The 26,111-nt window shown below is 34.5% G+C and overlaps 1 protein-coding gene across 2 annotated transcripts in view; it reads left to right on the top strand.

Annotated features, from left to right (window-relative positions):
* The window catches only part of PCDH7 (protocadherin 7), a 406,993-nt gene extending 386,890 nt beyond the window's left edge, over window positions 1-20,103 (top strand). Inside the window, exon 3 of one of the 2 annotated variants that reach the window (XM_027103198.1) lies at window positions 19,294-20,103. In XM_027103198.1, coding sequence (XP_026958999.1) covers window positions 19,294-19,670 — 377 coding nt within the window. In that variant the 3' untranslated portion in view covers window positions 19,671-20,103. The remainder of the gene's footprint in view (window positions 1-19,293) is intronic. The other variant, XM_027103199.1, reaches the window with a different exon arrangement.
* Window positions 20,104-26,111: the final 6,008 nt, after the last annotated feature.

Here is a 26,111-nt window from a genome sequence, read left to right as displayed (position 1 = left end):
CTTATTTCCATGCCCAGGTGCTGCAAGAGAAAAAAAAGACATTTTTAACCAAACTCAAATTAGGTTGAATAGAATATTCATTTAGGACAAATTTTTAGGACAGGAGGTGGTATATATGAATTAGCAGGCTATTTTAAAAAATATGACAGAATAGCACTAGAAAGGAAAGAAGAGGAGGAGGAAACTATCAATAGCTATGATCAGCTTTCTTCACTGTAGAGGAACAAACTAGAAGGACTATCATCTGTAAATGATTGCTTAAAAATTCAAAAATAATTAATTAAAGAATAATTTATTTAATGCTGATATCTTGGGTTTGTAGCAAGCAGCAGTGTAATATTCTGTGGATGCTTAGCTATTTAAGATATTTTATTTTTACAGACTTTTTGTGTCCCTGTATCTTTTGAGATACAGTCAGGAAAATATGATTACTAGTTGAGAATTTGTAGCTGTTGTTAGTTTTCTGTATATTGAGAAAAACACTCCCAAACTCCAAATAGGAACCACACTGAACAGTTTAGAAAAACTGCCAAGGGAGAGGGTAAGACATATCATACATCAAAATTTATTTATTTTCAGTTACTTAAAAGTTAGTTAAAAATAAGCAAATCTAACATGATGATAGTGGCTTGGTGATTCATCTGTAAGTGGCTCCATTTTGTAAGAGGAAAAAAAATGTGGATCTCTTTAGTTATCTACAAGATAGCAGGTTTAATTATATCTTTTCCAACAGGAAAAAAAGTTTATAGTGCTTCTTCTTGTTTGGTAGCCCTGGGGTTAAATATTCAATATCATCATTATTACATCTGAATCACTATTTATGCAGAAGTTTTTTAACGCAAAGAAGGAGAAGCAGATCTAATACTGACTATTTTGGAATATTTAGCCCTAACTATCTGGGCACACCATAAGCAACATATTTTATTTTACTAGTTTCCCATATTCATGAATAATGCATCACTAGTCATACTTCTCAGATCATCTTATTCTGTATCCTCAACCTGACTGAAATTCTCAAATGCATTTAATCATGCCAAATCCCGGTGTGTTCTTTGGAAGCCATATAGGCATATCATGAGCAGATACTTAGTCCTTATTTTGACTGGACAACATTTTAAATAGTTAAATGACATTTTTTAATACAGCCGAAAGGATAAATGAATCCCGTAAGTCACTGCTAGCTTTTATTCAGAGAGACAAGTCTCCTTGACAGTTACTTTAAAAGACAAGTCTCAAGATATTTGTTTTCCCTTTTAAATTCTCTCGCTTTTGCACATAAGCTCTGCATTATTTAGGCTAGTTAACATGCAGAACAGAAAGCTGTTTCTTAACTTTTTTCCCCCTCTTTTTGAAGATAATTTAATTCACATTAACTGGGATTCTACACATTTTATACTTTCTGATCTGTTTAAAGATTCTTTAAACTCTTTTTTCTTTTAAATGCTGATACACTTGTAAAGTCCACCCAAGTAATAATTCAGAGATTATACTGTGTTGAAGACACATAATCTCTTTAACTTTCTCAATTTTACCATCTTTTCATGTCCTAGTATAAAAAAAAAAAGCAGCAAATTAGGATTTAAGCAGTAAAAAATGTGATTTTAAAGTAAGCAAAATAATAATTATGTAAAAATTGTTTCTTTGGGGGAAATGAGAGATTATACCTAGTCAAGTAGAGCACTAATTATTATTTATAGCATTTAATATGATATAGTTGCAAGTAACAATAGATTGTTTCAATTAACATTGAACAGCTAGTAATTATAAAATACAATGCTACTTGCCAGACAAATCACTAACTTATGTACACCTAATCTTTGAAATTAAATTAGTTTACATTTCTTCTAAGCTTCCTGTAGTATGCATTTTTAACATTTATTAATTTCAATAATTTTAAAATAAACTTATTAAAAGATGTCTTTTTTCATCTACTATTCTGGGGCTTTATTTTAAAGAAATGTATTTGGCAGTATAATTTATAGTACAAAAACATGAATTTATCATCTTTCATATATGAAAACTATTGTTTTTCTATAATTAATTGATAAATATTCTAAAAATGTAAGCTTTTGACTCCTTTAAATTATGCCAAGAAAAGAAGACATTGATTAAAAATATATAATTTTTGATAATTTAGAATCAATATTCTCCCATTCAAATATATGTGTGGAAAAGATACATAGCATAGTAGTTAGAGTAACAGTGACGATAACAGCAGAAAAATATACTAACAGTGATGATAACAGCAGAAAAATATACTAAGTGTTTCTATATGTAGATCTTTATGCTAAGCACTCAACACTCTTGTCTCATTTAATCCTCATAACAGCCCAATGCGATAGACTCTGTTAAGTAATTTGCCGGAGGTTACATTGCTGGTAAGTGGAAGAACGTGGACTCAATCAGACTTCCTTTGCTCAGATCCCAGGGTGTTAATCACTCTGATTCATTGATTCCCTCCAGTGAAGAGATGAAAGTAAAGGTTTTCACAAAGTGAATGTAAAAGTTTACACTGTGCATGGTTCCCTGGTTTTTTGCTCCGAGATACCATTATGAAAAAGTATGAGGTATGTAAGTGTACTTAAAGGCACCACTCTTTACCTCATTATATTTTAATGTACATTGATTTCCCCATCCCTACAGACTAAATCTCAGCTTCGTGGGTTGCAACTATATATTCTCAAATAATCTAAAATTTTGGATATTAATCAGTTTCCTGATTAATACAGGGAATCAAGTTAGATAAGTATCACCCAGATATCTCTTTGTGTTCATTTTCTCTTAAGAATCAGTACAGTCAGGTTTTCTTTCCCAATTTAACCAACCCAATTGTGATTAATATGTCCTACCTAATCTCTTTGGTGCTTTGTTTGCCGGAAATGACTGTCCATACTTCTTTTTCTATTCTTAAAGCATTTATTTCCACTCTCACATTCAGTTCACCAAGGAGTGGTTCAGCATCTCCTGTTCTCAGAAGTTCAGCCCAGCACACTGTGGTTTCCAAACATGGCTTTTCTGTCTCTGGAATGAAAATGATCCAAAACCTCATAATTGAGGTGTCTTTCTACCATGTAGAATTAAAAATGGACACATATTATGAAGACGCAACCTTTTCTTAGCTGAATATGGCTTTAATAATAGTAGAAGTTTGAGGCTTTTTACCAACATAGTAGTTTACACTCCTTATTTTGACTTAGATACAAAATTCTTCATCCCATTCAAAGACCAACTGAGGGACAGCTGTCCCAATGTCATTCAGGCCCTGGAACTTCTACACACGTTTCTTGAGTTTTCACCTTTCTGTTTGTTCCAACTAAAAATGTTCCCCTTATTTCAATCTAAGACTGTTGAGATTCCTACTATATCTGAAGTCCAGAGACATTGCTTTTTCTAGCTTTCTTCTATGTATAGGGAAATGCTTTTCTACTTGAATTCAGCTTAGGTAAATATGCCTTTTTTCCTGCTTATAACATGAGTTTATAATACATTGATGTGTTATTGATTGAGAGAGAGTGTGGTATAGCAGTTAAGAGCATAGCTCTGAAGTCAGAATGTCTGGGTTTGCAACCTCATTAACACTCACTATATGCAAACTCTTGGGTAACTCACTTAACTTCTCTGTGCTTTAGTTTCCTCATCTGTAAAATGGGGGCAATATACCACCTGCCCCACAAGGTTGCTGTGAGCATTGAATGAGTTAATATTTGTAATGTCTTAGAATAGTGCCTGATGCATCAATATTTCTTGAATGAATGAATTTACTTTTGCAGGTTATGTTACCATAATAGTGTGACCTATCTTCCCTGAAACTGAAAACTTCATGCCAGCTTTTTGCAGTAAAGTTTGTCTCTTATTTTCTCTGTATAGTGAAATTTCCTCTGTGTTCCCCTGTCCTGTCATAGCCAACTCCTAATTCCACTAGTCCTTGGCTTATTTGCAGAAAGAGAAGGTTGACAAATTAGCAAAATTCCCACCAAATACTTCACTTAAGTACTCACAGAGTACAATGCAATGATTAATACAGTACACAAAAATTTTAACTATGCCATTTAAAGGAAACTCCTAAAGCATATGCTTTAGTGATGATTTTCATTACAATACTTGTAGTTTTATCTTTTTTTTTTTTTTTTTTTTGGTATAGTATTGATTCATTTGAATTGTACATGACCCTGGGCAAAACACAAAAGCTTGCTAAAATTAATTCCATCTAGCCAGTCTGTTTTGCCTAAGAGCCAGCGAAGCTAATTCATTGAACACATGGAAAAATCTGTTTACACCATGAAACCTCTTTTCCTATGCGATGCCCACTGCTGGCAAAGTAAAAACTGAAAACATTGGCAAAAAAAAAAAAAAAAAGAGACTTAAATAAAGAGCATGCATAGCAGAAGGTAGAGATAAATAGTTGATCATCACTCTCTGCTAATCTCACTGTACTCTGCGTTGTTGCATTACCATAATTTTGCCACGATTATCTGTGAAATTATGTTGACTGTTAAGTTCTGATTCATGCTTTTCTTAAGTCATCTGCAGAAGAGATGACATTCTAATTGCACTCCTGAATTTTTTTGCACTATGAGTTTGTTAAGCACAGAAACGTTTTACTTAAAAAAAAAAAAGCCCTAAATGTATGTAATTTGACATTGTGACAGATTAATACATAGGCATTAGACCAATGGTACAATTAGACAGCTTAAATGTGTCCTACATCTTAATGTCTATATGACTTTAAGAAGTCATATTAAGTCTTCCTTTTTTAAAGGGTCTGTTGCCATTTTGCTGATTGATATAAATCAAAGTCTATCCGAGGATTTAAGTGGATTATGAGAAGGTTCATCACGATTACACATAATTCTAGAAAATTGGAATCTAGGGAATTAACTGTAAATTCAGAATGTCCCAAGGTAAGAAACTGTATTTACAGTAGACTTCCTGAAGTGGTTATTGAGGATGTGACTAACTCTTATTTGTTGAGTTAACTGAATTCTTTTTTTTGTGTGTGGTATGCGGGCCTCTCACTGTTGTGGCCTCTCCCGTTGCGGAGCACAGGCTCCGGACGCGCAGGCTCAGTGGCCATGGCCCACGGGCCCAGCCGCTCTGTGGCATGTGGGATCTTCCCAGACTGGGGCATGAACCCGTGTCCCCTGCATCGGCAGGCGGACTCTCAACCACTGCGCCACCAGGGAAGCCCCTGAATTCCTTTTTAATGAGGATAAAATTTTAGTCTCTGAAGTACAATTTGAAATGACAGATAAAAATACAATTTAAAATTCACATGACATTGTGTGCATATTAAAAATTATATTTTATATTAAATATCACATAATATATAGCTTACTCAGAAGTACACAGATTTCTACATGATATGATTTAAGCTATAGATTCAGTGTGACCCAGAATAAAATATTTATTTTACATAGGGACTGAGTACACACATATAAATATACATACACATACTTTTTAAAAACTACAACAAAATATTTACGAAATAATGTGAACATGGTGTAAACTGGTTATAACCTTGTAAGTGGGTTCAACCACCAACCAGAGGATCATGATTCTCTGTTTGAAAAGCACTGATGTAAATTGCCCATGATCCTACTCACTTAACATGTACCCATCAGGTTGCTACGAAAAGGCAAATAAGATTTATTGAACTAAGATAGGTAGGCATATTGCCTACAATAGTTCCTATTAAAATACACCCACATTACAAGAATGAGAGAAGAGAGCTTTCTTCTTTTCATTTTCCATCACATAGAATACCTTTCCTTCATGACTCCATGCTTTGAAATTTTTCTTCTATGATACAAGCTGTGTAAAAGCCCAAAATAAATTTTATTTCCCAAGTTTATTATTGAAAGATTTGTATAACTGCCAACCAGAGGTCCTGAAAACATTAAAATAACTATAAAATAGCTACCACCCATGACCAAAGAAGCTTAACAAATTAGTTCATATGTGTAGCCTTGTGACCACTAAGTATAGGCTTTTCCCCTTAGACTTTACTTTGCATCCACTACTGCTTCCAGTGACCCCACTAGCCTGTCCCAGGCTGAGGATGAGGACTGCATATTTTTCTGTAAAATATATCCATGGGTTATTTCAATCAATTCCATTGTTCTGTTGGAAAGCAAATCTCAACTAGAGATTATAGGACAGGCTCTGAAAGAGGGTAAGGAGAGTGAGTAGTAAAGAAATTCATTCAGATCTGCACATACTGAAACACTTCACCTTCTGTTATTGGCCAATTACATTGTGTTTGCAATTAACATATGTCCTTATCCTCCATTTACCTATGGCCATTGTGGAATTAGACAGAATCATCAGGGATGACATGCAATATGTCTCCCTACCTGTTTTATTTTTAAATTAATTAATTAATTAATTAGTTTGGCTGCGTTGGGTCTTTGTTTCTGTGCGAGGGCTTCCTCCAGTTGCAGCGAGTGGGGTCACTCTTCATCACGGTGCATGGGCCTCTCACTGTCGTGGCCTCTTATTGTGGAGCACAGGCTCCAGACACGCAGGCTCAGTAGTTGTAGCTCATGGGCCCAGTTGCTCCGCGGCACGTGGGATCCTTCCAGACCAGGGCTCGAACCCATGTCCCCTGCATTGGCAGGCAGACTCTCAACCACTGCACCACCAGGGAAGCCCTCCCTACCTGGTTTTGATCCATCCATTAAAAAGGCACTTATTGAGCATGTGACTGGCTCGGTGCTAGCGTCCCAAGTACACAGTTAAGTAACTTGTGAATCCTAGCCACAGGGAGTTACATGTTACAGAAAAAGTCACATGAATTGTTTAGTGCAATACATTAAATGCTGTGGTAGAGACAGGCATAGGATGAAGACTAGAGAGGCAAAGAGAAGTCAGAATTAGACAGCCTGGTTAGAAGAAATCTCAAAGTTGAAATGCTGAAACTGGATTTTGAAGTATTTGTGGGAGACTGATGACAAGGCAATGAATAGCAGAAGAAGCAAGGCATTAGGATTATGAAGACATGGAACAGCAAAGGGCTTTCTAGAAATGACAACTACAGTAGGTCTGTTGAAGTGGCAAATGGGAGCATATAAGAATGGAAAGAGGTAAGCAGGACCCTGATCCTGAAGGAACTTCTGTGCAAAAATACAAAGTTGGAAACATATATCGAAATTTATAGAAGAGGGTTTTAAAGTAGGGAGAGATTTATTCTACTTACTGTTCTTAAAACTATCATAAGGGTGCTTTTTAATTAGGCACTTTCCTGCTAATTACTAAGAGGGAACAGGACAAACAGACAAATGTGACACAAGTAATAAATATTAGGAAGTCAAAAGCACCATAATAATCTGACAGCCATCATTAAGGTTGTACCCTGGTACCTGGCTCTCCTTCCTATATGTTATGCCAAATTCTCTTTCTTTTCTCTTCTTGGGAATCACACTACCCAAATTTTGAATGCCTTAAAGTGGATTCTCTGGTAATAATCCCAGAGACAGCTATCACTGACGGACGGAGGAGGAAGATGTTATCACTCAGAAAGGAGAGCTGTTAGCACTTTGCTGGACCTTGTTGATTGGTCAGATACAAATAACTTGCACTATTAGATACTAGAATGTAGCAAAATTTTCAAAAGTGTAAAACAAAAATTCCTGAGCAGATACTCAAAAATTAGGTAAACATGACTCAATGAAAACTTTGAAAATCAAAATTTTTCCACTCCATTTCCTTCAATGGATGAAATATGGGTAGAAAGGACCAAATATATGCTGTCTTACTCTGAGCAGAGAAGTGGTGAGAGTGTGTATCAGTTGCCATTGCAACTGTAACAAATTACTAGAAACTCAGTGTCTTAAAACAACAAAAATTTATTCTCTTACAGTTCTGTAAGTCAGAGGTCTGACCATGGGTCTCCAGGAGCTAAAATCAAAGTCTCAGCAGCACTGCCTTCCTTTCTGGAAGATTGAGGAGACAATCTGTTTCCTTGCCTTTTCCAGTCTCTGGAGCCTGTCCACATTCTTTGGTTTGTATCCTAGCCGCCTATAATCTCCCTATTTTAAGGACAGTTTATTAGGAAAATTACCACCTGCAACCTTAATTTTCCTTTGCCCTGTGATCTAACATGTTCACAGGTTCTGGGGACTAGGATGTAGACATTTTAGGAGGGGAACCATCTTTCCGCCTACGACAGTAAGGTTGTGGGCTCAGTGAGGCATTTACAGCGTCACAGGGAGCATTTGAAGTGCCTCTGAATCCATGGAGCATGAAAAGGTATAATGTAGGCATAAGAGGATCTCCAGAGCTTGCTTATCTGCTCATCACAGGCTCACAGGGAGATTCAACAGTGAGACTTAGTCACTCTCTGAAGAAATAGGAAGTAAATAAAGGAAAACATTTCAATGAGCAGCAAAAATCAATGAAGCAAACTGATCCAGTTTTGCTTCATTGATTTCCCCCACTTGAACTGCTCATTGAGTCCTGTTTGCTAGTCATCAGAGATCATTTCCTTCCTTTTCCTTTTATTTACCTGCTCTAAGCTCCCAAGCCCTTCAACACTCTTTTGGTCCTAATCGTGTTTGCCAATTTTAGTTTAACTGATCAACTTATTGACCAGAGTTAAGGAGCCAGCATTCCAACAGTTTTTAAACTCTCCCCATAAATATTGTTTCAGCTCCTACTAAAAAGCTTTCAGAGCTTCATCTCTCAAAAGTACTTCAGGACTCAGGGTTTTTGTGAAACTTTCCTCAGTAAGGAACACAAAGGAGGAACTCTGTCTTTCTCCCGGATCATAATAACTAATAGAATTCCGTTACAACACAGCTTCTTGTTACAGGAGTATTTTCAACTAGATAAGCTTTCTGTATGATAAATATTTCAACAGGTGCTCCCATGCAAATAGTTTGAGAATGTGTTTTTAAAATGGCCACATCATTAGAATAATTGTATAGTTTCTCAGGATCACTACATTGAAGGAGAAAATGAACAGGTGTTGTGATTTTGCCACATTTAGAAAAAATTAATAAAGTAATATCTTTAGTAAATCTAAATTGCTATGATTTTCCTCTGTGGAAAAAATAATCATATTATGTTACAGTTCTATTTCATACATGATTTGAGCTTTAACATAGCCTATTTTAGACTTTCACACAAAATAATGCATTGAAAAAATACATAGAAAAAATTTATATCACATTATGGCTACTGTAGTGATTCTCTTTCTTTTTAAAACATTCCCAAATACTAAATTAATTTGTTTCAATATTTAACATGTTCACATTAAATGTTTAGATATTTAATACCAGCTACTTATTATACAACCTATTTTGTAACTTCTCACTTTAAAAAATGCTTTATCATGAGGGAACCCTGCTACACTGTTGGTGGGAATGTAAATTGGTGCAGCCGCTATGGAAAACAGTATGGCAGTTCCTTAAAACCTAAAAATAGAACTACCATATGATCCAGTAATCCCACTCCTAAGCATGTATCTGTAAAAGAGGAAAACTCTAATTCAAAAAGATACATGCACGCCAATATTCACAGCAGCACTATTTACAATAGCCAAGACATGGAAGCAACCTAAATGTCCATCGACTGAGGAATGGATAAAGAAGATGTGAGATACACACACACACACACACACACACACACACACATACACACACAATGAAATATTATTCAGCTATAAAAAAGAATGAACTATTGATATTTGCAGCAACATGGATGGACCTAGATTCCATCAGCATTAATTCACCACTTACTGAGTGAAGTAAGTCAGATGGAGAAAGACAAATATTATATGATATCATTTACATGTGGAATCTAAAAAATAATACAAATGAATCTATATACAAAAGAGAAACAGACTCACAGACATAGAAAACAAACTTATGGTTACCCAAGAGGAAAGTAGAAGGGATAAATTAGGAGTACGGGATTAACAAATATACACCACTACATATAAAATAGATAAACCACAAGTGTTTACTGTATAGCACAGGGAACCATATTCAATATCTTGTAATAACCTATACTATAAAAGAATTCAAATATATATATGTATAACTGAATCACTTTGCCATACACTTGAAACTAACACAATATTGTAAATCAACTGTACTTCAATTAAAAAATGCTTTATCATGGTTTATATGGGAGGAAAGAAGGTTTGAGAAAATATACTTTAATTGATTTTTCCAATTTCCTTTTTTTCAGCTTTTTTATTTGTATAGAATTACATGTTATATGAAGAAGCAAAGATAAAATGGGCACTGCCTTCAAGACTACAATCCAAAGATAATATTCTTACAGTTAATAGAGCCTTTATGTATTATTTTAGAATAAATATCCATTCCTAAAGACAATGTTAATATTTCTTGAGGATATATATTTTACAATTTTTTAGGCAGTATTGAAAACATTGAAGATTTGAGATCATTACTGGAAAGTGACTCTAAATTGATATTTGCAACTCTTTTAGAAGCATTCACTTCACACTTTACTGTATGTAAAACAAATGTACAGTGGCTAACACATTTTATTAATTAAAAAAAACTCATCTGTATCATTATTGTTTTGTATAAAGTTCCTTAATGACAAGAATTCACCTATTCATCTCCCTTCTCATGGTTAGTGAAGATCCAGCTGCTGGCAATTCAAGACACCGGTGTAAATGTTGGATGTAGATTCTAGGAAAGAAAATACATTTCAAGTTAGTGATCAGCAATCAGTAAAATCCACCCACAAGTATGAATCTGCTATTAATACAAAGCCTTATAACTTGTTGGGGGTTTTTAGATTTAGGCATTTAAACGACCTACGTACAATATTAACATAATCAAATCTAAATTATTTTCCTTACTTCTAAATACGTGTTTCAGAATTTGTTTTTTTGTTTGTTAATTTTAAATCATTCTGTCACTGTTTGAATGGCAATTTATTTACCACATGTAAATTTCTATATTTCAAGGATGAATGTTGATCTGTTAAATATTTCTTAACCAGTGATTTAAACTCAAATGAAAAAAGGTATCAGTATAAAAATGCACCCTTCTTTCTTCCATCCACCAGGATGCTGAAACCCTTACTCTGGTATCTTGAACCCCACTGAAATTTTATGCGGATTTTATGGGCACATGCTTTATGGAGGGAGGCAATACTTACACTTTTCATCAGATTATTAGTCTATGACACCCAAAGCAAATAATTTCTAATTTAAGGAAACCCAGGAGACCAGAAGAAAAATCATGAAAGCTTTGATTATTGCAGTGGAAAAATAAACATAAATGACCCACACAACCAGAATTTGGTCTATTTTCAGTGGGATGATCAACCGCTAACTTGTGTAATAGTGTCCCCAATGTCATTCTGGGTTTTATAAACTCTTCTGATCAATTTTGGAGCATCTTCTCATTTCCAGCACTTAATTCCTCTCCTTTCACTCTCCTCCCTTAATACTCCCTTAACCTCCACCACCTCTAATTTTGCATTCGTGAATAGGGAAATCAAAGTGAAGCCCCAGCTCTGATGTGCATAAATAGATCACTCTCCAGCAGCCACCATACATTTTTCTGCTGTAGTGCAGTTTTCATGTACCAACCAGCAGAATCATGTTTGAGTTGATTCAGCAGGACTGCTTGAGACTTGGCTTGCAGTCTCCACTGTATACGCTAATACCACATTCAGAATGACAGTGGTCTAAGCCTCAGGGCAGTAAATGCTTCTTGAGATACATTCAATTGCTGTTTAACTGAGTGTAGCCTAAGGTACAGAGAAAAGTTGCTGATGCTTTCAAACCTGTTTAAACATTTTAATATTGTCTTGGCATGTCAGCCCGAACTAGAGCACTGTTAGGTGAAAAATGCAGTGAAATCCTGTAATTACAGGACCAAAATTTCCAGAGCTTTCTATGGGAGACCTCTGCTTGAACTACTGATTAAATGTGCTTACAGCCCTGAAAATGTTTATGCTTTCCATAATATTGGTCAGTTTGTTGCCCATGATAAGAAGACATAAAAGAAGTAGAATATATTGTTGCCACATCTCAGGGTGTTTTTTGATTTACTGCAGATAATATAGTATGTCCATGATCATGATCTCAGTGACTTATTGCTGCCTCAAGGAACTCTCCCCACCCCCTAAAGAGACAAAATCAAACAAACAAGCATAACTTAAGATTGATTACTTTTATACTTCTGTGGATTGACTATTGCTTCTTTTGCAAGTTTTGCCTGGATCACTCATGTGGCTGCATTCACTTGGGGGCTTCGCTGGGGGTAGGCTCCACTGGGCCAACTGAGGTAACTTAGTCTGTCTCTCAAAAAATGTTTCATCTTCAAAGAGGCTAGATCATGCTTTCTGTCAGAATGGAGATGGCAGTCTTCCAAAGGCAAAAGCAGAAGCTGCTAGGACTCTTGAGACCTCTCCTGGAAATTGCACAGTATCACTCCAGTTGTCAAAGCTAGCCCAGCTTCAAGGGGCTGTGGAAATAGAATCTCGACAGTAGGGGCAGTGATGTCACACTCCAAAGGGCTGTGTATAGGAAGATGAGAGGAACGTCTGACCTTATTTTGCAACTTAAAACAAGCACGTACATACATCATAAAGTCTGCATAGTCTGTATGCTAGATGGCTTTTATGTCTCATTGTTTTTGATCTCTGAAGGGTGTACCGCATGTACAACCGCTTTTTGTTGTCTTTTCTTGATTTTCAACCTCTTAGTCTTAGCTTATTGCTAATTTTTAACATGTCATTAAAATGGAGCTCTTTTTTTTTTATGTTGTGGCCCATGCAGGCAAAGCAAGATAACAACCCAACATCTTAGGGGCAAGTCTCTTTCAAATGAAAATGATTAATTGTGAGGTTGATCTGTTTAGGTTGTAAAGATAACTGCAACTAATAGAGCATTTGCCCTTCAGTTTTGAGCAACTATAATGACACATTCTGAATAAATCTTCACTGCCAAAGTCTTAATAAAGAAGTGTTAAGGGGAACATCTGATGTAGAGTAACCAGTGACCACTGTATTTTCCTAAGTAGGTGGTAGCTCTGGCATACTGCAGACTCTATCAGCATAAATCCATGAGTACTATTGGAAAAGAAACTCCAAATACATGCCCTCTTGACTGATGATTGTTACTAGGTCCACAGTAAGTTATCTGAAATCCTTGGAAACAAATAAATCTTAAAAATTAAATCTTTCATATATTAGAAAAGGTAATATCATGCATGTATATAATTTTAAAGATCAAAGAGTCTGAGACAGTGTCCTTAATTAAACACTGTTTCTCCCGGAAAACATAAATATTCACACTATGTGAGATAAATAAAGATGAAAAATAACCTTGTACTGAAAGTCAGGTTTGTTGTAAATTTATGGGAAAAAAAGCTTTTGGTTTTCAAAGCTATTTTGAGGACTGAGTTGCAGATAAGGGATTGTGCACCTGAAGTTTCTAATATTTACTGAGGGCCCACTGTGTGTCAAGAATTATTACAAATACTTTACCTTTATTAACACATTAAATCTTCACAATAATCCTAAGAAGTTAATTCATTCTTATGCTCTTTATAAAGATGAGGAAATTTAAATGAATCAAGTAACTTGTTTAAAGTTACATACTTATTAAGTGACAAAGTTAGGATTTGAGTTCAGGGATCCTGGTTCTGGAGCCTATTCCCTTAATACCCATTCATTCAGGGAAGACGGCAGAGAGGAAAAAAAAAAATCTATACTTCTTTAAATCTCTCCAGGGGCTGTGGCCTACTATTTACCTAAAATCTACAAGGCACCAGACACCATGATATAAACTTTATATACATTAACTCATTTATCCCCATAATACATGGGAAGTAGGTATTATTACTTCACATATGAGGAACTTGAGGCTCAAAGAAATTATATCCAAAGTCACACAATTTATACATAATGGGATCAGAATCACACTCAGCACTGCTGGGACTCCTAATCTCCCGTTCTTTTCACAAGTTCCACTCTGTCTTGAGAGAAGCACTCAGGAGAGGTATAATTGAGAGTGAAGTAAGGGTTGGTTGGATAAGCAATCTTTATTCTCTTCTAATTCAGTTGAATCAAGTGATTTCATGATAACTTAGAATACAATGTAGAAATCTTAACCCCCTTGTAGTAACACTGGATAACACTTACTTGCAAAACTATAAATTTCCCCTTCTTCCAGAAAGTGTTGGGATATTTGGAGGATCACTTACTGCTTATCTGAGTCAGTGATTTCCATCTTCTTCATGATCTGTTATGTGCTTATCTTTAACTTTCCCAAATTCCCCAAATAGATCAAAGGCGGGGATCTTTAGGCCATTTATATAAAAAAGCCAAGTCTGACTCAGTACTCAATTTTTGGATCTCGCCCCCTCACACCTAAATTTTATTGCCTATAATAATAATGTTCCAGTAAAACATTTATGTAATTATTTGTTCTCAGATTTATTATGTAAGGCAAAATAAATCATTTTCTGACAGCTATTATAAAATAAAGCATTTGATTGAATCATTAGAATAAAAATGATATTTTCATTTGGACTAAAGAAAATAAAGGTAATGTTAAATTATTTGTTGGAAAATCAACAGATTTATCTGCCTTTATTTGTTGTTCATCCTTTTGTAAAAGTTGTTTGTAGTCCACCAAATTCCACCAGAATTAGGTGTGTCTCTAGAAAAAGAAATCTTTGGATAACTGGAAGTCAAGACATATAAAGAGAGAAATAAGTACTTTAAAAAGGAATAAGGGAAAAGGTGCCTGTGTGTGATTTTTCTCCTCAAAAGAAGAGAATAGCACAATTTTTTATTTGCAAAATTTTGTCAGATAATGTTAAGAATGTGCTAAGTGCACAGGAAGGATGTGACTGTCTCGGAGTCTACACATTGATTAGCAATCCATTTATTTCATACGGTCAGAGAATTATTTGTATATTAAACAAATAAGCAATTGATACATATAGCTTTAAGTATCTGAGCTTAAAGCAAAACAAAACAAAGAAAAACTCTGGAAATATTTAAAAACTAAATGCAACATTTTCATGCTTCTTTTAGGAAATGGAAATAATCCTTTTATCTTCAGCCCCAAGCCAAGGGTCTGGAATAGGAATGGGTGACCAGGATTCTGGCAGAATGCATAACTGAGTCCATCAAAATCTTTACTGGTGCAGAGCTGTCTTTAAGAGTCTTAACAATTCCAGTGCTCTCCTATAATAATACTTCTAAAGGCTTCTGAATTGTATAGGACAGCTTCCTGAAACATCAAATGCCTCCATAAATCTGGGCTTTCCTTTTTATTTCTAATGATGCTACGTATTGTCTGTCGCTACTTGCTGAGGTCATTGCAGCAGTATCTTCTCACCACCCACTCATTTCCCTGCCTCTTAAGAGCAAATACATTTCTTTTCAGAGAAAGAACTTGACTTCTTAAATTAGTTATAATTACCTCCACTTTAGGAAATGTATAGTTTTAAAAAGGTTGAATTATTATTTTTTTCATTAAGTAGTAAAATTTGTGTCTTTGTGGCATCTATTTCCTGTGCTCGTCCGATATGTTTTTTTTCCCTTTCTTTGGGGACTCTAGCTTTTTCTTATGGCTGTGGGTAGCAGTAATTGACCTCTAAATAACTTTGTTGTTACATTTTAAGAAGAAGCAATATGGTGTTATGGAAAACACTAAAGTGAAAGTCAAAACACTTGTTCTTTGGCCTCAGCTCTTCCGTAGTCTGGACCCCTCACTGTTTCCATCCTCCTTGCTGTTGGGTTGAGGTGATAAGTAAAAGAGATGAAATGTGGGGAAGTATTTTATGTGTTGTACATTGTTTGATATTATGATGGCTGAAAACTGTCTACTTTTGAGAAGGAAATTAACTTTATGTCTAAGAAAGGACTTTAACTTTCTAAAGTTATGTAACGTTTCTAGTAAATAGCATAGCTAGGTAAAAATGGAGAACTCTGCAAATGATGCTAAAGCAACAACAAGAGCTAATGAATACGATTTCTACTTCCAGTCCTTTCAAGATTTGATATGACTGAGTGCGTGTGTGGGGGGGAACCTCTAAGGAACTGAGTTGGTTATGGAAAATGCTGATAAAGAATACCATTATATTTTGATACAGAACATTTTACTTTTTTAATTGATTTACTCAGTACCAAGTAAACAGAGTTCTGATTAACTATTTTCCATTTCCACTCAGGTCAAAATGAAAGGGAAGAGTACTAAACTAAAGCGTGAAATAATGTTCTTAGATATCACAAAACACCTTCTTCAGTGGAAGACTGAAAGACTAAGAAGATTACTATTTATGGAAGATCTGCCTCTGTAATTCCACAACAAATAGGACATTTTAAGAGTATATCTTTTATAAAAAAGAGAAAAAAGTGCATTTGATGATTCTGTAAGACCCCATATAACTTTTGTCTTTTAAAAAACATATATATATAATATCTACTTGAATAATTAAAATAAGAAAATACAGAAACACAGAAAAATACTATTCCACTCATGCCTTCCTTTAATAGATTGCATCATAATATAAATTGTGTTCGTTGATCATTAGCATTTTTTGAGGATTCATTTGAGTCATCAAGATTGGAAGTTTTGATTGCTTGTGATGAATCTCTTATAGCCTTTCTTGATTATTTTCTAAATTTGATGATAAACACTGCAACATGTCTCAACCAATTAGTCTTGTCAACTTCCACGGTGGTCCCCAATCAAGTCTTTGACTTTGGAAATGACAGGAGATCCTTATTAAAAGTCATGCTTATAACCCAGACTATGAAGTAAAGGCTGAGGGAATGAATTGAAGAGTATCTCACTCCTAGTTGACTGGAAATTGAGTCAATCTAAATGAATATAATTTTTTTATGAGCTACAGGGAGTTCAAGGTGCACAAGTTAAGTATAACAGGTGGGAAGAGATGTTAAAGTATTAAGGTAGCTCTATGAGCTATCCCTAAATGCATCTCAAACAAACGAAAAACAAGGTGCTATGAATTTCAAACAGGAAACACAAATTAATCCCCAAAGAGCAGCGACCTGTGTAAGTCATTGTGTAAGTAAACTGTCACATTTCGTGAGACTTAAGTAAATATAGAGAGATGATTGGAGACTATTCTGGGTCAGTTCTGCAGGGAATGACAACCACATTTGTAGAGATTTTTCCTATTTCAGTAGCAAAATTTCTGATTATTGTCTTGTGTCCTTGGTAGGCATAAGAAAAAAAGAAAAGCTTGAATTTATTTAAGCAGTGACAAAAAAAGGAATGTTTAGAGTAAAAAGTAGATCTGATCTCACACTTTGCATTTTTATAAGGTTTTCTTTCTTTCTTTCTTTCTTTTTTTTTTTTTTTTTTGGTCTGTTCAAAGAATTTAGGTCAGCTTCAAATAAGCAAAGTATCCCAAGACAAGTAATATTCCCAAAGAACTCAATTTGCTCATTTAAACTGACCAGATTACAAAAACCATTCACAAAATTTGTCAATAGTTTGATTTTTAAAATGCATCTAAAATTTGTGTTTGAGAGACAGAGGGAATTTAGCAGAAAAAGATAAGTAGAAAAGTGCTTTATTTTTTGATGATAAAATTAATAAGATCTGCTCACTTAAAAGTCAAATAGTAGTATTTGCAACTACAATAAATAATTATCTTTGCAATTTACCTTTGGAAAAGAGAAAAGTAATTCTAGATTTCCTATGAAGAATAATGGGATTTCCTTGCTGAACTCTGAGCACACAGCATAAAAATCTCAGGTCACAGTGGTTCAAAAATCAATGAGCTGACAAATGTCAATATTTCGGTTATCCACCCATCACTGTAGGAAAAAAATGACATGTAGTATTGGACTGCCTTGATTTAGGAGTTTTGGCAGGATAAAAATTCTAAAAATATCCTTATACAAATGATAATCAAATAGGAATATCATTACAAACTACAGGGGATGTTGCGTGGAGGCAAAAGCAGAGGGTTTAAATATATTGGATATAATTTAAATAACCCCCTATTCTATTTTAAACCAAGTCTACCCAGGATGCATATGCAAATCTCACTGATTTCATTTGTTGTGAATATATTTGCAGAGGTTAAATTTGTCAGTCTTTTAAGTCCCAAGCCTTGTAATAAAATGGTACTGAATGATATAAATTGGAGCATAGTCATGTTAGTCATATTATGTTCTTTTTTTTTGGCAATAAAAGAAACTGTAAAATATATTAAATAAAACCCTAGAGGTAGTTTTCTTAGAATCTGTTGAGGTGAAGCAGGTTTTTCTCTCTCTCTCACTCTCTTTTTCAAACCAAAACAAAATTTGTTAAAAAAATATTTTTAATAGTAAGAAAATATATAACTGTTCTCCAAAGACAGACACATATAATGATATAACTTAGCTTTATAGAAATAGAAGACAGATATTTCCCACTCCATTAGGCAACACCATTAATTAAGAATACAAGCCATTTCATCAAAATTGTAGAAGTTTTGACTCGATTTACCCAATACATTGCATTTCATATAATATTTCCATTCAGCAAACACACTGGCAGATGTATTTCTATGTGAACACTCAACGGACTATACTACAGCACACATTAGGTCATTAACAAGGTGGGAGGCAGGAGCGTGTGGGCTAGAGTGGGGTAGGTGGTGATACTGCTAGTGTGCTCACACTTGGAACCCACTAGTACTTTGCTTTTTTACTTTTTAACCACATAATGTGCTGTCAATTTAGGTTCTACTTCTGAGTCACCCTGATGTTTTATAATGTATTTTTACTATAAGGTTTTGCATATTTGCATTCTATGAATAATGTAGAAGCAGGAAGGAATCCAACTGGCAAAGGTACACGATTTCTGGGATAATTTATAAATACAGAAAATTATCTTTTTGGATTCAATAACTTTCCTTATGCATGTGGAAAAATTTGTACCCATAAAAATATACATGTGTACTTTATTTCTACTTGAGAATATGCACATGTACCTGTCCTGTAACACATGCATATATACCTGTCTGTTCTACACACTTAAATTTATCAGTTTGTCCATTCCTCTCTTTCTATAACATTTGATGTTTTTGCAAAACCTTATCTTTATTGGATATGAAATAAAAATTGTTCTATGAGATGATGAACAGCAGGGTGTTGAAAAAAGGGAAATAATATGGTAAAGGAAATATAGATATGTAATATATATTATATAAATGTAATATATATATATATATATATATATATATATCTCCCCTCCAATTTTATATAGGTCAGGAAAACCTATTGAGAAATGGCCAACTTTAATGGCTCCGTCTCCTTGAATTTCAGATTCAAGACCTCTTCCAGATGTAGCCCTAACTGGGAAGTGTACCCGTGAATGTGATGAGTATGGCCACTCAGACTCCTGCTGGATGCCCGTCCGCACTTCTCCGGAGAGGAAGAAGAGCCAGCCCAAACTATCTACTTTCATGCCTGTTGATGAACGAGGAAGCCAGGAAAAGCTGGCCAATGGCGAAGCCGCCATCATGGGCGACCGCAACAGAAACCTCCTGAACAAAAAGTTGACCTCATCCTATGAGACCTTCAGTGCAGCTAGTTTCAGCAAAAATGAGGAAGCCAACACTGAGGATATTCCCCTTACAAAAACGGGGGAATACAAGCCATCTCCTGTCAATACTCTCACTAGAAGAGAAGTTTACCTGTAGGCTATAAAGAAGCAACAGCAAAGTTTTTTTCATGTATGAGAAGGAGGATAAGGGGTGAAAAACCTTACAAAACAAAACCTTGTAATCAAAAAGAGGGGGCTACCAAAGAGACAAAGCTTTGCCTGCCACTTCTGCCTCCAGATCGGGCCTTTAGTGAATGATACTGTTTAGCCTGATTGTAATATACAATGTAGAAACCATCCTTGTTACTTGCATGTCTAACCCCCTCACTGATTCCCAACACTGGCTCTCTCTCTTCCCCACCCCCCTCCAGAAAACAAACAAACAAACAAACAAACAAAAAAGATGGTTGCAAGTTTCCTTCATGGTAACAAGCCTGATTAGCAGAACACAGCACACTCTCATTATCCCTAAGCTGAAGTATGATTTTAGTCACTTTGATTTAGTTCGAATGTCATCTGGTTGGTCAAAAGAAAGCAGATCAGGTGAAATATATTTCAGACGTGTGATCAGAAATGATTAATCACCATGGAAGGCAATCCCTCAAAAATGATAAGAGTCCTTCTAAAGGTATAGTCCTTACAGAGGGGAACTCCAGAAGCAGCATTTGGGGGAGGATCACAGCTTTAATATTGTAACAAAGGCTGAAAACTAAACAATACCTGGTTGGAGATTGCAGTCCCAAATTGGCATATGTTGTTTTTCTCAAGTCAGAAGCATCAATTTCAATCCCATACCTGTATTGAATATTCTTAGTATATACATAATCTTGACCACATGTATCAATTACACTAGTTATAAGTTGTAAAAAATTATATATATATTTTTCAGAACAGCACCACTATTATCAACTAACTGGAACAATTATGTCATTAACAGGCCGAAGATCATGCGGCAGATCAGGGAAATCATGAAGTAGATTTGGTCTTGATGTGGAAATCCATTAAGTAACAAAAGTCACTGAACCCAGGCATGCACAGAAGCCCTCAAACACCAGTTTATTTTACATTTTCTCTATACCCAGAAAGCGTGCATTTTCTTTTAAAATGGATTTTCTTTGAAAGCTCAGAAAATGAAAAGTCAATGAGACATATTTTTGGTATTAAAATAGACAATTAGTTGAGGTTAAAGTTTAGTTTCAAAAATATTATCAGGGAAGATTTTACTTTTTAAAATCATATTTGTGGGTAGGTAGGGAAAGAAAGATACATCAGCATATAGTCTTTAAGTTCACTATAATCATTGTACAGTCAGGTTATGCTTGCTGGTCTTATCCACATTTCAAATGACCAAGTGCAATTTTTACGTGTTCAGTGCACTCTTCCATGTTAACAAAAGTGCATTAATTTTCAATCCTGTGCAATGTGGCACATTTTGAGACTCATAACTTTGAAACAAGGTGACACCCTAAAAGACTTACTCACTAATGTGATTTGAATGTTATTTAACATAATCTCCTAAAACCAAGCCAGAGTAAACAAGAAAGAGATGAGTTCTGGGCAGTGACATGTCTCATGGTATACACATCTCAAAGTTAGAAAATATGCAGTTTTTTTCAGTGTAATATAAAGAAACAGAATATGCAGGTTTTGAGTCACTTCCTCTACAGAGGATAATTTAATACAATTGGAAATTGAGCTGAGACATTCAGAAAAAGTAACAATCCAGGGACAGACTAGGGGATAACGGGTGAAGAGAGCAAACAGTCTCATCACTGAATGTTTGTAACCTGGTTAAGGCATAGCCTTGATGGCTCTGTAGTGAAATGTAGAAAATATGTAGCTCTGGATAGTTTCATGCTTTGCAATATTTCTCAGACTACAACATGAAGCAGCCTGGAATATAGGTTGTTAATTCACTATAGGTCATCAAATGCTTATCTTTGAAAACCACTTCTCTGTTTGGTGGGGTACTCTTTGAAAACCACTCCTCTGTTTGGTGGGGTACCCCCACTCTTTGGTGGGGTCATTTCCTTATGCTCTTTCTTAAATGGAGTTTTCATCTTGATGTTAGTTTATGTGTAATAGTTAGGATGAAAGAAGATATGTAATTGAAGAAACAAAAACATTGGACTAAAATATCAATAATTGAACATGTTTATGTTTGATTATTATTTACATTATGGAAAGATACAATTCTAGTACTTTGTTAGGAAACTGCATTAAAGCAGTTCTGCCTTGTATAATCTGTAAGTACCTATTAAGACAAAATACTTCTAAAGATACTTATGAAATGTATACATATTTTTTCTTGCACGTTACAAAGGAAATATTCAATTGCATAACACGTGTGTGCAGCAAACTTTTTAATGCATTTTTTTCTTTCTTTCATGAGACACTTGAAACATTAGATAGCTCATTTCACTCTATCTTAAAACCCTTCTGTTGTCTATAAAGCTAATACGGGTCATATGGGCTCTTTGGATTAATTGGATCCACATTCCCCAATGACGTCTGCACAACATTCAAGACAGCCATGTCATTGTCATTTAACTTGTGAGCCTCTTTAGAACTAAAATGGGTATGAAAGAATAAAATTCAGTGTACTGTAAGTATTTGCAGTAATTCTAGTAGAATTACCTATCATAACATGTTTATTATTATAATGAGTTGGCATGACACAGAAATATATTTTGTGTTTGTATGACTTTTATTTTGAATAGGTTAAATTTGGTGCCACTCCATATATAGAGTGCTTTTGAAAAAAATCAATAAAAAGAAACAAAAAAAATAATAAATGAGTGAATGCAAAATAAGCAACTGTGCCTTTTATACCTGTTGTTATGGTAAGAAAACGGTTGTTGGGTTTGGACAATGAGGGGAAATGGGCTATTCTCACCTTTTTTGACCTTGTATATTTATCCATGTTTATTTTCTGAAAATAATAAGTAATATATTAAAAATTTGCCTTCTGACAAACTCAGATAGTGGAACAGTCTTAAATATCATTCATTCATAAAACAAAATTTATATGGGCTGCTTAATTCTGTCTAGAAGGCTAAAACATTTATTGTAATAGTAACACAGAGATTATCAGGGGTGAAGTCAGTCCATTTTGCAAGGTAAAATATTGATTTACAATTTGTATTCTTTCTTTTTTTGTTGTTATTTTTCTTTTAACTGCTGTTTCACTTTGGTTGTACAGTATATAAACCATATTTGTTTTCTGTACACAAGAAGCTCAAGTGAATTTTGCATGCATTATACATTAGGACACATTTATAAATTGAGTAACTATATAAATTTATGTGTATTACAACGTCTGTAGCTTCAGTCTAAAATTTAATGCTCATTCGGAACCTCCAGATATCATTATGGTTTCTGACTGGCCTGCTGCCTGAGTTTCAGAAAACAAGGGAGGCATTATTTTTATGGGAAGAAAACTAAGATGGTAATGAAGATGTCTGGCTGAAAGGCTACCCTAGGAAGCTGTCTTATAGGAAAATAAAACACAGAGACCAGAAGAAACTGCCAAGAATCAAAGAATCAAACAGCTATCCTAAAACAGGCATGAGAAATCTGAAGATCTCAGTAGTTTTAGGTATATTGTATCAGTAATAAATATACAATGTGTCCTTAAGGAAAAAAAAAAAAAAAGAGTGAAGATGATCATGAGTATCGTAAAGCTTGTTAGTTGTGACCTGGGCAGAGGTATATATAACATCTGGAGGAAGGCATCATTTTTTCAGCTACCTAGGGTTTACTTTCAGACAAGTTTTCCTACATTTTAAAGCACTTGCATTCAGTGTGGTACGATCCGTTTGTAATGTTAATCATTGACTATTGTTCTGCTACTTGGATGTTGATAGTGAAGCAGAGAACAATTTATCATCGTTTATTATGAGTCACTATGCACGCAACTATGCTAAACATGGCAAAATGTATTAAACACTCGTCCAGTCCAACTATTTATGAAATACTTTACATAATTTAATTTGCTTTTGTACAGTTTTATGTAAATAAATTGCTTGTCATTTTTGTCTCTGCAGATTAAAATATAACATGGTCAAATGGCTTCACACTTGTCAGTGTACTTCTCTGTTGACAGGTAATTCAATTTTGATTGGACGAGAAGTGAATGGATGCATGTACCAGTTTGATTTTAAATGGTATGATTTCTGCTAAATGAAGATGGAATAAGGAAGATGATGCTGCAGTAATTGTTGATTTAGAGGGCACTGGGCATAACTGTTTATTACTTTGCCTTATAATGGAATAGACCTTGGATTCTTCAGTTTCATCAAAATAATTCCTGAGACATTTACCTAGCTGGCTTTGAAATCTTAAGTCTACAGTGGAAGAACTTCTCATCAGTAATATAAAAATTGATTTTTTTCAGGTGTTATCTAGAGAAATTTTACATTTCAGATAAAATTAATTCAAAGTCAAAATGTATCTCTGTAAAGGAAATTTGGTTTTTAATCTAAAGTAATGATGAATACAAAAAGAGACTAAACAAAAAACCTTATATCATGTTAGATATAAAGAAACTTGAAGCAAAAATTAGAATTTTTACCTTACTCACTTTTTTTAGTTGAACTTTCTCTACTTTTTATATTTTTTCAATCATTTACTGTCTTTTATGTTAAACTATTGCATTTACTCTTCTTTGTCAGATTATTACCCTAACTATGGTGGTTATGTTGTTTATTAATTTGTTATTTATTCAAACAAGCAACTTCTCTTCTCCAATCCACCTCAGAGACTTAGAAAAGGAAAGAAAATACTTTTTATATAAGCTAATAGATTGCAAGGAATGTTTGCCCCATCTCACAACAGTACTTCTAAAATCTACGGATGTGAAAAGTAGAAATTCTGAAGATGCTTGCCTTGAAGTTTCCCTACCATTTTTTTCCCTTTCTTGGTTGAAAATTCAAAATACTTTACATAGAATGACACATTCATTCTTAAATCAAATATATCTTTGTAAATTGATTTTGGCTGACAGCCCTCCTTCTCTAAAGAAGAAATTAAGGGTGAAGTATGATGAGAAAGTCTGCTGCAAGTTGTAATGAATTGAAGAAATATGTGCATTCATTTGGCTTTATGATCATCTAATGGTGAGACCCAAACTTCAGTACCTAAATCAGTAAAACATAAAATAAAATCACTACTTTTCTTTTAAATTCTCAATTTAGATTTAATAAATATATTTTACCCTGAGACTGCATCCTTTGGTTAAAATATTTTTTAAAATCTCAAACATGTAAAAATACAGTGATACATTTTAGAAAGTAGATAGACATAAAGCAGGTCAACAAAAGTTGTGTGTATTGCTTCCAAGACTTAAGTTTGATTATCCTACCACCTCTGATTCCTTGAAGAGTTCCATCTAGTTACTTAGAAGCTTGACTTAGCATAACAGTGTCTTACATATACAGCACACATTATGGTTTACAAATGTTTTTGTAATGTTGATTGCAAAATTCCCATAATACCTGTGATATAAACTGAACAATCTATTAGAATAGCCATGTATGAAAGATTTTACTTGTATTAAATTATTCTTAGACTGAAAATAAATTGAACACAAAATTCTGCCAGTGTTAACATCTCTCTCCTAGCTTATGTACCAATGAAAACATTTTTTATAATTTAACAGATGACAAGGAAAAGGAACTCTTCCCATTTACCTGAATAAAATAGGCATTTGGTAAATTGGGAATGGGAGCAGAGGGGACACTAATTACTCAGACTGGCAGGTAGTTATCTTCACTTGACATCACACAACATACTCTGGCAGTAATTGTAACTTGTATGGAATTTCTGGCAGCAAATTGTAAATCTTGAAAACATCATAGCCTAATTTTCCCGCTGAATACCCTTGGCCTAATCTATCAGGCAATGAGGTTTTGGTGGACCTTGGCTGGATATCGAGTCATTCTAGGTTTAGGGACTTGAATGATCACAACCAACAATCAGCACTATCAAAATTGATCAGATAATTTTGAATTCCCAAAATTTACTTTGGTTTCAACAGACTGATTTCATAAAGAAATCTGTTCACAAGTTTTGGTTTTGTAATTTTTTCTCTTTATATTTAACTTCTTTGTGTCCTCATCTCAGAGCCCTTTGCCTTACTCTGAGAAGTTTATTTGTTCTGTGTTTTTCCTCTTTCAAAAGCAAAGCTAGTTTTCCCAGGAGGTGGCAGAATGTTAGGTAGCTAACCCAGGACTAGAGGATTTGCAACCCAATCAGCTTTATTTTAATGGAAATTTACAATATCACTCGAGTTCTTTAGAGTCAGAGTGAATAGGGACTAAACTTATATATGTTTATTTTTATACACAAATCTTTATCCCTACTTTAATACTTGTTTATAAACTGCATGGAGGAAGGTGATTAACCAAGATAGTATAAATTTTCTAAGCTACATGGAGTGAGGAAAGGATATGAACATAAAATGTGAAAAGCTAAAAATTTATGCTCTCCTTTAGGCCTAACTTCGTTTTTTTCCTGTCTTGCTGCTGTTAAATGTAAA

Source organism: Aethalodelphis obliquidens, unplaced genomic scaffold (genome assembly GCF_003676395.1).
Source record: "Aethalodelphis obliquidens isolate GAN/ISIS:26980383/991018 unplaced genomic scaffold, ASM367639v1 scaffold6, whole genome shotgun sequence".
In the NCBI taxonomy this organism is placed as follows: Eukaryota; Metazoa; Chordata; class Mammalia; order Artiodactyla; family Delphinidae; genus Aethalodelphis; species Aethalodelphis obliquidens.
Note: the sequence above shows the minus strand (reverse complement) of the source record. Positions and strands in the feature narration are given on the sequence as shown.